Source organism: Capricornis sumatraensis, chromosome 5, assembly GCF_032405125.1.
Source record: "Capricornis sumatraensis isolate serow.1 chromosome 5, serow.2, whole genome shotgun sequence".
NCBI lineage: Eukaryota > Metazoa > Chordata > Mammalia > Artiodactyla > Bovidae > Capricornis > Capricornis sumatraensis.
Genome location: NC_091073.1, coordinates 68,825,941 through 68,841,753, shown reverse-complemented (window position 1 = coordinate 68,841,753; position 15,813 = coordinate 68,825,941). Strand labels below are relative to the sequence as shown.

The 15,813-nt window shown below is 37.5% G+C and overlaps 1 protein-coding gene across 2 annotated transcripts in view; it reads left to right on the top strand.

The window, feature by feature from the left end:
* The window catches only part of AVL9 (AVL9 cell migration associated), a 50,754-nt gene that overhangs the window by 19,951 nt on the left and 14,990 nt on the right, over positions 1–15,813 (top strand). For both annotated transcript variants that reach the window (XM_068973269.1, XM_068973268.1), the window contains exons 4-10: positions 3,060–3,131; positions 5,715–5,804; positions 6,481–6,547; positions 7,602–7,642; positions 8,797–8,835; positions 13,071–13,140; positions 13,427–13,959. In XM_068973269.1, coding sequence (XP_068829370.1) covers positions 3,060–3,131; positions 5,715–5,804; positions 6,481–6,547; positions 7,602–7,642; positions 8,797–8,835; positions 13,071–13,140; positions 13,427–13,959 — 912 coding nt within the window. The remainder of the gene's footprint in view (positions 1–3,059; positions 3,132–5,714; positions 5,805–6,480; positions 6,548–7,601; positions 7,643–8,796; positions 8,836–13,070; positions 13,141–13,426; positions 13,960–15,813) is intronic.

Sequence of the window (15,813 nt, the reverse complement as noted above, 5' to 3'; positions counted from 1 at the left end):
TTAAGATGTAGAACTTGGGGAGATACATATGCCTTTATTTTTCATGTGGTACCTGTAATATTGTTTTAAATTTTTACAAACTGTGTAGCTGTTTTCTCTACTGTACCAGTTAATTCACATGAATGTTTTTCTAAGTTGAGATTAGTGACTATATTTGTATCATAATGTTTGGTACATTGTTTTTAGATAGTGATACCTAAACTATCCATTTATCTTCAGAATACTGTATTTCAATTACATGGTATCCTTGAGTTTTCTATTTCTAATGTTTGGTATGAAAACTTAAAAAAAGGAACGATAATGAGTGTTTTTCTTTTTTTCAGAAACTTTCTAGAAGTAGTGGAAAGTACTGACCGTAGCTGCAAACTACTCACAAGTTATCTTAATTATCTATAATTAAGATTTTGATCATTCTTAAACTTACCTGCCCTCTTAATGCGTAACTTAGTATAATAGCTTTGACTAACAAATTCAAATAAACCTAGATAGGTAGCTTCCCCTTTCCTGCTTTGTTTCTGAGCACCACCATTCTTTTTGCAGTGTGGATACCCTTTCTGAGTAGATCGCTTTCCTTTTATGAAATCATTAATACTCTGAAGTAGTGGTATTGGTATGTGTCAGTCACGTACGACTCTTTGTGACCACACAACTGTAACCCGTCAGGCTCCTCTGTCCATGGAATTCTCCAGGCAAGAATACTGGAGTGGGCCAATATTGTAAAGTAATTCGCCTCATTAAAATAAATTAATTAAAAAAAAAGAATACTGGAGTAGGTTGCCATTTCCTTCTCCAAGGTCTCCTGCATTGGCAGGCAGATTCTTTACCATTCATGCCACTTGGGAAGCCTGAAGTAGTTCTCAGCTGCACATTGGAATCACCTGGAGAGTTTTAGATAAGTAGGGATGACTGGGTCCCCACTCCAGAGATTCTGAGTTAATGTTCTGGCATCAGGAGTATTAAAAGCTCCCCAGGTGATTCTCATATTCAGGGCAGATGTGAACCACTGCTCTAAAACAATTGTTTTTAACCAGAACTACTTCGAAACTTTTTAATTATAAGCATAATTGCTGGGCCTTTCCTTCTACAGACTGAATTAGAATCTCTAATAATTGATCCTAGGCAATCACAAAGTTTTAAAAGCTTCCTCAGGTGGGTAATTAACTTAGTCATAAAAATTTTTCTTTTAATTTTTATAATGAATGTTTCAAACACAGATAAGAATGGTACAATAAATACCTGTATACCCAGCCATCTACAGTCAGCAGTCGTTAATATTCTACCACATTTGCTTTCTGTGTGTTTGCCTGAACCATTTGAAAGTAATAAGTAAATTCCAGCATAAACAAGCTAGTTAACTACATGAAATAACCCTCCACACACAGGGCCTAGAACCGAGGACACACGTTGTAAATGTTTTTGGTTCAGGTGAATGAATGCTGTCCTTAATTGCTCAGTCGTGGCTGACTCTGCAACCCCATGCACGTAGGCAGCCAGGCTCCTCTGTCCATGGGGATTCTCCAGGCAAGAATACTGGAGTGGGTTGCCATACCCTCCTCCAGGGGATCTTCCCAACCTAGGGATCGAACCCTGGTCTCCTGTATTGCAGGTGAATTCTTTACCATCTGAGCTACCAGGAAAGCCCAAGACTCCTGGAGTGGGTAGCCTATCCCTTCTCCAGGGGAACTTCCTGACCCGGGAATCGAACCAGGGTCTCCTGCATTGTAGACAGATTCTTTACCAGCTGAGCTACCTGGGAAGCCCTTCAAGTGAATAACTGAATTTAGAGAAAGAGAAATCTGAGAATTTGTATTTTATTTCTTCACATACTGACCCTTGCACATTGATATTACTAGATGACGTGAATCAAGCTGCTGCCTTTTCTTGGAAATCTGTTCCTTTTACCACCTTTTACCCCTGTAAATTGTATGTGTGTATTAGTCGCTCAGTTGTATCTGACTCTTTGCAACTCCATGGACTGTAGCCTGCCAGGTTCCTCTGCCCATGGAATTTTCCCAGCAAGAATACTGGGATGGGTAGCCATTCCCTTCTCCAGTAAGTTGTATAATCACAGTACAATTATTTCTCCAGTGCTGTTGTTATTAACAGCGGTTCTCATGCTCTGCCTAGACATCCTTAAAATGGCACTCCATACTGCCTGTCTCCCTTACCTCCTGAGTCTGACCCACTTCTTTTAGGGTTGCCCGTTTCTCCAGGTTGTTCTCTCCTTATCTGATAACTAGACAGATAAATCAGACATCAGAGGCCCTAGAGCCTAGGAGAAAGCCTTTCATTCCCTTTGAACAAAGGTGAGACCTAATGGATGAATCCAACAAAGGTAAAGAGGTAGAAGCAGATTGAAGACTCTCCTCTCAATGTATTTAACAACAGATCATCAGTTCTCAGGCAGTGGAAGACACAGATCCGAGGAGATGTCAGGCAGTTCACGAGAAGGGGGAGAGTCACTCTTGGCTGCCCTCACAGCTTTTCCTCGGGTTGATCAAGTCTTGTTTCCTAGCAGAGAACTGCAGAAATCTTATGTGGTCATTCTCAAAATCACCGGGACCTGAGTTATGGCTCAGAACTGGACTACAGTAGGATACAGGTGTGCCAGGACAGACTCCCAACAGTGGAGAATTACCAGCATAACAAAACTGCTGACGATTCTTCCATCTCTGGAGAAACAAGCTCTTAAACTGTCCCCTTCTCACCAGAAACAAAAGTCTCTGAAAGGGGTATCCATTTTAAAACTGGAACCAAGGATGACTGGTTTGCATTATGGTTGTGGCAATTTATACATAAAGTATTCTCCACCAGACTGTAAATTCCTTGAGAGCAGAGATGGTCTCTCGCTGTTACATTCCTATTGCCTGCCAGAGTCTAACAGAGTGCTCTGGTTGACGTTTATTCATTCAATAAATATCTTCTGAGATTCTCAGTAAGTACTTTTAAATTTATTAAGCACAAGTATTTTTTTTCTGATTGCCAGCTTATATCGAAACACAATGATTTTTAAATATTTCCGTGAAAAATTTCTAATAATGACTATTTGTTTATAATAGGCATTGAAAGTACGACAAGCAGATATCACCAGAGAGACCGTTCAAAAAAGTGTCTGTGTTCTAAGCAAGCTGGTAAGTAACCGAGTAAGCTGTTAATATCAAACACTCATGGCAGCTTTTTATTTGAGAATAAAGCATTATTGGAAAGAGGAGAGGGACTTCCCTGGCCGTCCAGTGGTTAAGACAGTGCTTCCACTGCGGGGGTTATGGATTTGATCCCTAGTCTGCAAACTAGATCCCATAGGCCACAACTACAACCCGGCACAGCTAAATAGATAAATATGTTAAAAAATCATTTAATCATATGGACCTTACTAATAGGATCTGAAGGATCAGGGTATTTCTTCCAAGATAGTAATTTGACACATAGGGCAAGAATAGTCTCCTAGAAAAGAAATGATTATAAAAGATTTCAGTATCAGAAAATTGGTAGATTGCTAATCTGATTCCTGTACACAGTTTCTTGAAGGGTAGCCTGAGAAAATATATATCAGTGAATTTTTTTTATACTGGACCAGACGACCAATTGTATAGGAGTGCTGAATGTTGGACGAATACACCATTTTGAAAGGCTTCCTGAACAATCATTCTTCAAAGAACAATAATAATCATAATGGTGCCATTTATCAAGTGCCTATATGTCAAATATTCTATAGCAGGCACTTTTTAGATAGACTTGTCATTTTAAACCTCATAAGAAGAGAGATCTAAATATTTACTGTTCTTGTTTCACAAATAAAGTTACATCTCAGACAAAATATGTCTTGCAGAGACATGTAACTGCTAATGATAAAATTGCAGAGAAAATCCAGTTTTCTTGGACAGATAAAACAGGCAGGGAGATGGAGAGAGCTGGCTCACACAGAAACATCTGATGGTTCATAGTGCCTTTTAGCCTATATGTAAAAATATGTTTAGATAGTAATAATGATATATTAACCAGGATTTTTGTTGTTGCCTGCCAGAGTCTAGCACAGAGTGCTCTGGTTGATGTTTATTCATTCAATAAATATCTTCTGAGATTCTCAATCAATACTTTTAATTTACTAAGTGCAAGATCTTTTTTTTTCTGATTGCTATCTTATATTGGAACATAATGATTTTTAATGACTTTTGTTGTTTTAGCCGCTAAGTTGTGCAGCCTCAGGGACTGTAGCCCGCCAGGCTCCTCTGTCCATGGGATTTTCCAGGCAAGAGTACTGGAGTGGGTTGCCATGTCCTCCTCCAGGGAATCTTCCTGACAGGGATTGAACCCACATCTCCTGCATTGGCAGGCGGATTCTTTACCACTGAGCCACCAGGAAAGCCCATTAACTTGGATACTGGAGGATAAAACTATTCCAGTATTACTTGTTTTAACTAGTTAGAGAATATATATATAGCATTAGTTTCTGCATCCTGAAAAGGACATAGAAACCAGAAAACATCTAGAAAAGAACATTTTATTGTTGTTCAGTCGCTAGGTCCTGTCCAACTCTTTGCGATCCCATGGACTGCAGCACATCAGGCCTCCCTGTCCTTCACTATCTCCTGGAGTTTGCCCAAATTCATTGAGTCAGTAATGCTATCCAACCATCTCATCCCCTGCTGCCCTCTTCTCCTTTTGCCTTCAATCTTTCCCAGCATAAGAAAAGAACATAAAAGGATGGAAATGGTAGGAAGAGGGTTTTAAATAGGTAAGAATTAAGGAGTAACTTTGTTTTCAGATACACAAAATAATATTATGTAGAATATAATAAAGGACACAGACTAGTCGTTTTTTTTTTTAGATTTTAAGCCTCTGCTATGTCACTTCAGTTGTGTCCGACTCTGCGACCCCATAGACGACAGCCCACCAGGCTCCCCTGTCCCTGGGATTCTCCAGGCAAGAACACTGGAGTGGGTTGCCATTTCCTTCTCCAATGCATGAAAGTGAAGAGTGAAAGTGAAGTCACTCAGTTGTGTCTGACTTTTAGCGACCCCGTGGACTGCAGCCTACCCGGCTCCTCCGCCCATGGGATTCTCCAGGCGAGAGTACTGGAGTGGGGTGCCATTGCCTTCTCCGTTTAAGCCTCTATTGAAGGCCAAAAAAGGCAAAATAAACTTAATCATGAGTGTTCAACTAGATATAAGAACTGAGTGCTGTAAGGATGATTAAATGTACCCACAACCTAGCAGAACAGTGTGCAGAATTACGATGTTTTAAATTTTATGATACTAATGGCTAACATTTAAGTGCTTTCTATAGCCAGATAGTCTAGTAAGTACTTTTGAATGTGAAAGTGTTAGTCACTCATGTCCAGCTCTGTGTGACCCCCTTGGACTGTAGCCTGCCAGGCTCCTCTCTCCGTGGGATTATCCTTCCATATACACGTGTTTACATTAGGCAGCAGATGTGGAGAGGTTAAGTGCCCAGAGTTATGTGACTGAGTGACCAGAGCAACATGCAGGAGGTCTGTGCCCACACCCTCAACCCAGTGCTCTGAGTGGTGGTTACTTTGTACCTGCACCCCAGCAACTAGAACACATGACCTAACAACACTCAGCTGTGAATAATAAGATACTAAAGTTGTCAGTAACTTTTTCCTTTCTGGTCTTTTCAAGTCAAAAAGTTGTGAGGTGTTTGTTTTGTTTTTACTATTATCAAACTAATGGTAATCTCTCTTTTTCTTTAAGCCTCTCTATGGCTTACTCCAAGCAAAACTTCAACTCATTACACATGCATATTTTGAAGAGAAGGATTTTTCCCAAATTTCCATTCTAAAGGTAACTTTTTATCCTCCATGGATGTGTCTGAAGACAGATTCATGAATCAAGTAGATCTTTAATATTATGAGAGATGATTTATTAACTTAAGAAAGACATTCTTCTTTGAAAATAACATTGAAGGGCCAAAGATCTGCCCAAAATGTACAATTTCTACTTAGTAAATTTAACAAAACTATCTTTTACTGGAAATGATGACTACAGTTGATTATAACAAATATTTCTGTTAATGGATAATAACCATTTTGCTATGGCATTGCTTCTCTACATTTGTTATCTCATTAATTCTCTGCACAGTATGTTTATATATCAGGCTTCTGGATCCTAACTCCCATATCAAAAAGCACAGAAAAACTACATGACTATTTTACTGAAAAATAATGTTTTTGTCAAGGCTGCCATTATTACATATACAGCATGGATCTCCCCTGGATTCTAGTGAGAGAGAGACAATTATTTAGCAAGGGTGTAGAGGGAATTTATCCTAGGAATCCATACCCCCATGGGAATGGGTCAAGCTCTAAAATATAGAGGTACAGAAAGAAGGAGTGCTGGAAACTGGCAGTTTCAGAGAGACAAAACTGCTTCAAACAACCGGTTTTCCCCTGGTCATCCTATTTCTGATTCAGTGTCTAAACTGATGGTAAAGTGTTCTAAACTAAATCTTATTTTATAGGAGCTCTATGAACATATGAATAGTTCCCTGGGAGGAACTTCGTTAGAAGGATCCCAGGTATATCTTGGTAAGTCGCTTTTTCTACAAGTCAGAAGAAATGCCCTCTTTTCTTTTTGTTTGGCACGTTGGTTGCATGTAAAACTTCATGATCAGAGTTACATTTCTATATGGTATCTAAATTTTGCAACCAAAATTTAGAAGTATTATTGTATAAAGCCTATTTCAGCTTTTCAGAATAATGATAGAAATCTTTTCTTTTCCTTACGTTAATGCTGATCAGGTCAGTTCCTTGTCATGATGCAAGGAGAGCAAGGGAGAGAGAGATGAGCTTATTAGTGTCTTTCTATTCTAAGATTTTTCAAGTTGGGGGTTTTATGCCATTTTCACAACCAAGAGCATCCATTGGTGTGTCGGGCACTCAAGTCCTTTTCATAATTATTTTTTAAAAAGTCTTGATCACATAGTGATTTATGCTCACTCACTTCAAATTTTAGCATAAAGTAGCCAATGTGCGAGGTTCACTTTTGCAGACCTATGTGTAGTGTGAACTATAAAACTCCTATTTTTCTCTGAATTAATTTATCTTGTCTTATGGCAGATGATCAGAGAAGACTGTGATTCAGAAATAATACCTATGGGGTATCGTGCCCAAAAGCCTTGTTTAAATGATTGACTGCCACTGTGAAGTACAAGCTTCATGATTTCTAAACTTGTGTAATTTGTAGGATGGCTTTAGAATGGGGAGAAGACGTGAGAGTTGCTCGGCCACAACATGAGCCTCTAGCCACAAGTAATTGTTTGCATTTAGATTAGAATTCATAGAAATTAAATAAAGTTTAAAAATCAGTTTGTCAGTTGCCGTATTTCAAGTACTCAGTGGCCACTTATGTCTACTCTATTGGACACTGTAGATTTAGAATATTTCCATTATTGCAGGATATTCTGTCCGACAGTGTTGAAGTTCTGTTTGTATGTGTATGTGATCAGATATTACATAAATATTTAAATTTTGCATAGTCCTACTTCTACCTAACTTTTTTGAGGAGATTCAAACTTCCTTTGACAAAAACAGTAGGTTGTAGTCACAGATTAGCTTTTCTTTTCTTTTTTTAACATTATAGGTTTATCTCCTCGGGATCTTGTGCTTCATTTTCGACACAAGGTATGATACCTTATTTAAATTTATGATGTACTAAAATTATGTTCATTTACCTAGGAAGGTTCCACGAGCTGCATGGTCTAATGCAGATTATGGCATAACCATGTTTTAATTTTTCTGAGACAGCTGTCATAATGATAGAAAGTTAAAAGTATTGATAGTGCTTATATAATAGAAATTTCTAAAAGTACACAGTGTCTGTTTATTTCAGTGCAGGATAAGATACTTTTTTCTACAGTAGTTGATATTTGGGATATTATGAAATTAGAGTGGAAAGAAACATGTTTTATTTTATTCCTCTTCACTATGGTTTATTACAGGATGTTGAGAATAGTTCCCTAGGCTAGACAGCAGGACCTTGTTGTTTACCCATTCTATACGTACTGGTTTGCATCCACCAATCTCAAACTCCCAATTCACTCCTCTCCCACCACCCCCGCCACACACTTGGCAACCACAGATCTGTTCTGTAAGCCTGTGAGTCTAGTTCATGGAGAAGTTTATTTACATTGGATTTTAGATTCCGCATGTAAGTGATATCATGTGGCATTTGTCTTTCTCCCTCTGACTTACTTCATTTAGTATGATAATCTCCAGGTCCATCCGTATTGCTCCAAATGGCATTGTTTCTTATGCCTGAGTAGTAGTCCATTGTGTGTGTGTGTGTGTGTGTGTGTGTATACCACATCTGAAAGAAATATGTTTTAATTAATCTTGTAGACGATTTTGTATGTTGCCCTGAGACTAAAACATTTTCCAGCAAAATATCTATACTTAACATCTTTTGACTGGGGCATACACACATTGATTGTTCCCTTAACACGTTTAGTGAGTATCTGTCTGCTCTGTGAGTACCCTGGACAAACAGAAGTAAAGGAATAGTACCTTTCCTTTAAGGGGCTTGCAGATATTTCAAGCAAAAAATGGCACAACTTCCTCCAATTTGATAGTGATTTAAGTGGTACTCACATTTTTTAGAGAACTCAGATACTTAATTTCTCAGTATAAGTTCATAATTTTCTATTATTTTTAAAGCACTAGAATTATTTAATATTATTGACTCAATGTTACATGGTTATGTTTGAGGAGGGACAATGGCAAATGAATAATAGGCTTGGATTTCTTATTTTAATACAATATTATTTTTCTTTCTTCAGGTTCTAATCCTATTTAAACTAATTCTTCTTGAAAAAAAGGTGAGATTTGAATAGATGGAATACTTAACATTTATTGACATTTCTTAAAATTAAAGTATAAATTAAGACTTTTTTGGCTCTCAAATTGTGGTGAGCTTAAAGTGCATATTCTTTTTTACTACTATAGAAGTGTGAATTCATGCAGTGTTTTCTGGGGGCAGTTTGATAGTATTCAGTTATCAAGGTGGTTTTAACTATATAGGTTAAAACCTATATTAACCTATAGGTTAAAACCTATTCTCTATATAGGTAATAGGGAACTCTATGTGTGTATGCATATGTGGCCGTGCTGCATTGGCATGCAGAATCTTAGTTACTTGACCAGGAACGGAACCTGCACCCTCTGCAATAGAAGTCCAGAGTCTTCCCCTGGACCACTAGGGAAGTCCCCAAAACTCAGTCTAAATTGACTTAAAAAATGTATTGGCTTGCTTCAGACTTGAGAGTATGCTGACTGAATGGTTTGATAATATAATTAATTACCTAGATTTTTTTCATCTCTTTGGTCTACAGTCCACAGTGCTAGCTTTATCTTGAGCCTGATTTCCCTTGTAGTATAGGATTACTGCCAACAGTAGTTGAGCTATGCTGGTGGCAGAGATAATATCTTTTCCCTAATCTAATGAGAATTCTTCCCTTCAGTTCATTTGGGCCTGTGAGGCCATATGCCTACCCAGAACCAATAATTGTTGCTAAAGAAATGCCTGTATTGATTGGCTTAAGTCTGGGTTCCAGATGCACTCTCTGGTACAAAGGGACAGGATTGCCATGATTTTAGATAAAAAATTATAAGGGATTTTAGACCAAGGTCTCTGCACACTTAAGCCCCAGGGCCAAATCTGGCCCACCACCTATTGTTGCAAATGAAGTTTTCTTGGAACACAGTTTCAGCCATTCTTCAACTTATTGTTTATGGCTGCTTTTGCACTACAGTGGGAGAGTTAAGTAGTTGGAACAGAGATCAAATGGCCCACAAATGAAAAATGCTTACTATCTCACCCTCTATAGAAAGTTTGCTGACCTCTGGTTTAGACTAGTCAGGAGCTATCCCTGGATCTGCGGTCAGTATTACTGTGCTCAATAGAGATGGAATGGATGTTGGAGGGTCAGTCATTCACAATGTCCAGTATAATTCTTATCATAAAAATGTTTATCCATTTGGCCCAGTAATTGTCCTCTTAAGAGATTTATTTTCCAGAATTTATCTGAGTTGACACAGAGCTCTAAGAGAATTAAGTTTTGATTTGTCTTGTATATAATTCCAAACAACAAAAAAGATTCTGAGTGGTTTTATTGTTGTAAAAATGTTTCATAGCATGTTAAGTGAAAAATGGTGATCCAACTACATATCAAGCCCAGGATTCTGATTTTATAAATAAATGTATTTATTCATTGAAACGAGACTGGAAGGAAAGACAGCGACAGTTTGGTGACCATGCATATTTTTAAAGAAGGAAATACTTTTCTGTATTCTGGTTTTCTGAATGAATATGTATTCTTTCTTCAAACAGGAAGGTAAATTTTTTAAAAAATGAAACATGTACTGGTGAAATAGTTCAGCCTGTAAAAAACATATAACATATAATTAACCATCTTAACCATTTTTAAGTGTTCAGTTTCATAGCATTAAGTACGTTCACGTTGTTGTGGTATTACCATCTGTCCTCAGAACTCTCTTCATTGTGCAAAACCGAAACTCTACCCATTAAACAATAACTCCACTTTCACCCTTCTTCCACCACTGGCGACCACCCTTCTACTTTCTGTGTCTATAAATTGGACTATTCTAGGTTTCTTACAAGTGAAATCATACCTGTTTGGCTTATTTCATTTAGCACTGTGTTCTCAAGGTTCATCCATGTACAACAGATGTCAGAATTTCCTTCCTTTTTAAGGATGAATAATATTCCATTGAATGTACATAGAGCATTTTTTTTATCCCTTCATTCATTGATGGACACTTGGGTTGCTTCTGCCTTTCGGCTCTCATGAGTAATACTGCTGTGAACATGGGTCTGTGTAAATGTCTTCAAGGCCTTGGTTTCAGTTTTTTTGGAGTGTATACCTAGAAGTGACATCTCAGAATCACATTCTGTTTTTAATGTTTTGAGGAACTGATGTATTTTCCATAATGGCAGCACCATTTTACATTCCTACCAACAATGTACAAGGGTTCCAATTTATCCACATTCTATCCAGCTTTTGTTATTTGCTTGTTTTTTGATAGTAGCCATCCTAATGGGTGTGAGGTAGTATCTCCTAGTTTTGATTCACATTTTCCTAGTAATTAGTTATGTGAGGACCTTTTCATGTTTTTGTTGGCCCCTTGTATATCTTCCTTGGAGAAATGTCTTCCCTAATCCTATACCCATTTTTAATCAGGTTTATTTTTTTGTTGTTTAGTTGTAAATTTCAAATCTTCACTGGTAGCTCAGAAGGTAAAGTGTCTGCCTACAATGCAGGAGATCCGGGTTCAGTCCCTGGGTCGGGAAGTTCCCCTGGAGAAGGAAATGGCAACCCACTCCAGTATTCTTGCCTGGAAAATCCCATGGATGGAGGAGCCTGGTAGGGTACAGTCCATGGGGTCGCAAAGAGTTGGACATGACTGAGCTACTTTACTTTCTTGTAAGTTTCAAATTTTTATTGCAACTTATAATTTTTAAAAAATGTTTTTTTGGTTACATATATCTGAAAAAAAGTTTTGCAAAATAATACTTAGTCTAGCCACATGCAGTGGCATTTATGATCAAGTAGACTTTATTTAACATGGCAAGTCATAGGTATACCCTTTTTATATTCATTTGGTAAAGACATCCTTTAATGCAAGTCTTGGTTTCTCTGTATTTGCACACTACTCCTTAAATCATCATTGTTTAAGGAGAGCACAGGTGATTGTGGGCACCATGCTTTATTAGATATGACTTAGTGCTACTAAATGATTTAATTGTTAAAACAAAGAAAAACAAAACTCACCTCAGCAACTATATGCTTGTTTTTTCGTCTAATTTAATTATCACTAGTGTTAGTTTTAGTTCTATATCTAACTGAACCCTGTCCCTCAATTTTTATTCTGAAAACCCTACAAGAAAGTTGATAGAATAATTTTATAATGGACACTTTACATCCTTCATCTGTTGTTAGCATTTTGACACTTTTGCATTACATTGTTTTATATATGTCATTCTTCCCCCTGAATCATCATAATTTTCAGCTAATTTGTAGAACCACGGTACTTCATCCCTAAACGTTTTCAGATATATTTCTTAAGAATAAAGGTATATTCCTGGGGCTTCCCTGGTGGCTCAGTGGTAAGGAATCGACCTGCCAGTGTAGAAGACACGGGTTCAATCCCTGATCCAGGAATATCCCACATGCTGTGGGACAGCTAAGCCTGTGTGCCCTAGAGCCCATGCTCCACAAGAGACGCCACCACAATGAGGAGCTGTCACACCACACCTGGAGAGTAGCTCCAGCTCTCTGCAACTGAAGAAAAAGCCCACGCAGCAATGAAGACCCAGCACAGGCAAAAACAAATAAATAAAACCTTTAACAAAAGAATAGGGTGTATTCCTACATAACAAAAGTATTTTCATATTCAAGAAATTTAACATTGAGATAATAAATGATATCTAATGTACAGTGCCTTTTCAGATTTCCCCAGGTATCATCATAATGTGCTATAAACTGCTTTTCTTAACCTGGGGACCATGGATCCTGTAGTGATTGCATTGTTAGCTCTCTTTAATCTCAAACAGTTCTACCACCTCACTTCTTGTTTTGTTTCTCTGTATTATTATTTTTTCTCTTTTGGCAAGAATATTGTATAGGTAGTGATGTGTCCTTCTGGGGCATCATAACTGGAGGCCCATAACTGCTTGTTCTCTTATTGGTGATAGGAAGTTTGACCATTTGACTAAGGTGGTGATTGCCAGGTTTCTTCCTATTAGTCCTTGTTATTTTCCTTTGCAATTAATAAGTGAACTGTGGGATGATAAATTTGAAGCTAATGTGAATATCCTGTTGCCCAAGAGCCTTGCACAGTAGTTTCAGCATCCATTGGTAATTTTTACTTGAACCATGATTTTCTGATTCTGTCATAAATTGTGCATTTATTAGCTATTATACTTCCATAAAGAAGAGTTTTCTTCTCTCCCTTCTTTGCTTTTTTCTTTTTTTAAAAGTGTCATTGTGGACTCGTGGATTTTCTAATTTAATTTTGATTGACTCCATTTCAGGTTCTCTTTTATATTTCTCCAGTGAATAAATTGGTGGGTGCCCTGATGACTGTGTTATCCCTTTTTCCAGGTAAGAGGGTAGCAGTTTCCACTCTCTTACTTATTCTGGACCTTTGAATGATAAAAATTTTCAAGGACAAAGCGGTTAGGGTTACTGTCTATTTTAATAGGATATTTTCACTTTGGCAATAGATTTCTCTTTTGTCTGAGATTTTCTTGTATTCAATTAAAATTTGAGCAGGCATAGCTCATTAAAATTTTTTATAAGAGTTCTACTACTTAAAGCAGAATACACAGATCTTATGTTCTAATATCTCTTTCTAAGCCAAACTGTTCTCCAATATTGTATGTTTTAGGCATGATTGAACACGGACTCAGTGACAGTTCTCAGTACAGACCCCGAAAGAGTATGTCTGAAGATGCTGGGCTTCAGGAAAGCAATCCCCCTGCAGATGAATTTGTTTCTATGTCTGTTTCTGACATTTCAAATACCAACTTGGGAACTGTCAAGAAAATCTTGGGAAACCATGGAGGAGATGCAGCCATCAAGACTGAAGAACCTTTGTTCCAGGTAGAAGATGATAGCAGTGAACAAGAAGCCAGTGATAGCAATCAGTATCTGAAACCTCCTTCTCGCCCATCTCCAGAGTCTTCAGAAAGTGACTGGGAGACCTTGGATCCTAGTGTCTTAGAGGATTCCTCCTTGAAAGAACGAGAACATGTGGGGTCAGAACAGACAAACTCATTTCCAAAGGACTCTTTGCCCTCAGATAGTCCTCCGATTACTGTTCAACCTCAAGCTAATACCGGCCAGGTGGTCCTAATACCAGGGCTGATTTCTGGCTTGGAGGAGGACCAGTATGGCATGCCCCTGGCCATCTTCACAAAGGTAAGAGTTAATGTCCTTTATTAATGCCCATAAGGATAGCACAAAATCCTTTCAGAATTTAACTTTCAGTGTTGAACACATTTAAGTCTGAAAATTCTCATTGAAAACTGTAAAATAACATAGCAGATGTGTAGTACTCCGACATCTGTAACCATGATGTAAGACTGCAGGGGATTTTGATTAGAGTTTGGAAACTGAGGTCAGCAATCACTGTGTTTGGTGTGTTTTTCATTAGTCAGGTTTACCTTCAGGGGAAAAAACAAGACAGCCTTGATTACATTTGATGAATGTATATTAAAATACCATAATTCCAAAAGCTTCAATTTTATAAGAAAGAATAAAAAGCTTAGATGGCTAACTTAAATATCAGCACCCTTCATAGATAACAATATACTGTTTCGGTTAACTTGCCTTAAAAATTAATCTTTAATCTTTTTATGGAAAAACATACAAAATGTATTTCTATTTTTTTTTTCTAATTTTTTAAAATAATTTAAACACACCATAGTAAAACAAATTGCATCTTTGATTCAGTATCTTATTTCTAGGATATCATTTCTTTGTGTCAGTAATACTATATTAGGATTCTGGAAGCTACATTTGAAGGGGTTTTTTTGTTTATCCTAACAGGAGAAGCTACTTTATTGTCATTCATGATTTTTTTTTTTTTAATGAAGATGAAAAGTCCCATTTCATTTTTCAGTCAAAGAAGTATTTATTACCTTCCTACGTGCCAGGCCCTCCCTGTACTAGGTTCTAAATTCTTATATCCATGGCTTTTCAGTTTAACCATGAAAGACAGATACATCTGTCCAGTAACTAGAACAAAATTTATGTTTTTCTCTAAATACCTTCCTGTATGCTGGAAGTAAAACTTTATATGGAAAAGAAAATGGATAGCATTGACTTGACATCAGTCCTTCTCCACTAAGTGATAAATTCTTTCTGGGTTTATCCAGTTTTACAAATGAGTACTTGCCCCAAGTCAGTACTGCTGAATAGTTAGCAGAAAATGCTGTCTTTGTTCATTTTGTGGTCTGTTAGGGGATGCTGAAATTATCTTAATCGGTTTCTTGATTGAACTAATGCATATTTGCTTAAAACTAGAGTTTAGAAGCCTGGGTAGAAAACTCTGGGCCCTCAGACTACTAAGTATACTCAACTGCCACAAATTGTGGGTTTTCTGAACTCACATGTGGGTGTCATGACTGCCTATACTTTTTGGAGCCCTTACTTTTGCAGCTTCACCCACCCACTCTAATTTTTATCATTGTGGAGATACCAGGAGGGAGATTAACTGGGGTGGGGGATTTTGGTTTGTCTGCGAGGTCGCTGAATTAAACAAAGCAATGTTAATGTGTTGTATGTGCTGTTAATAAACTGTTTGGCAGAATATTCTCTTTGTGTATGTTATACCAGTACTGAATATATGATGGGCTTACCACAATCATTATGGTAAATTAAACATTTTCCTTTTAGGTTTTCTGTTTTATTATGTAATGATTCAAATTTAACTTGTTTAATCACAGTTTCAAATACAATTGCTGATTCTTTGATGTCAGCAGCTTTGGAATATGAAGTATACTTAAAAATGAGTTGCCTTTAGGCTTTTCTTTTTTCCTTCTCTTGAAGATCTTAAAAACACTTGTAGAGAAGACCTGGATTAGCAAAGCATCCTGAAAAGTCATTTCAAATGTAGCCAAAGAGAAGCTTGGATACCCACACAGTATTGCTGAAGTAAGATAGCAAGCTTTGAAGAGAATAGTGAGTTGACTGGTCCCCTGACTGTGTTAGCATATGAAAGTTATGCTTGGAGAGATTCCAAAGCTCCAAATTTCCAGTCTTCTCTCTGGG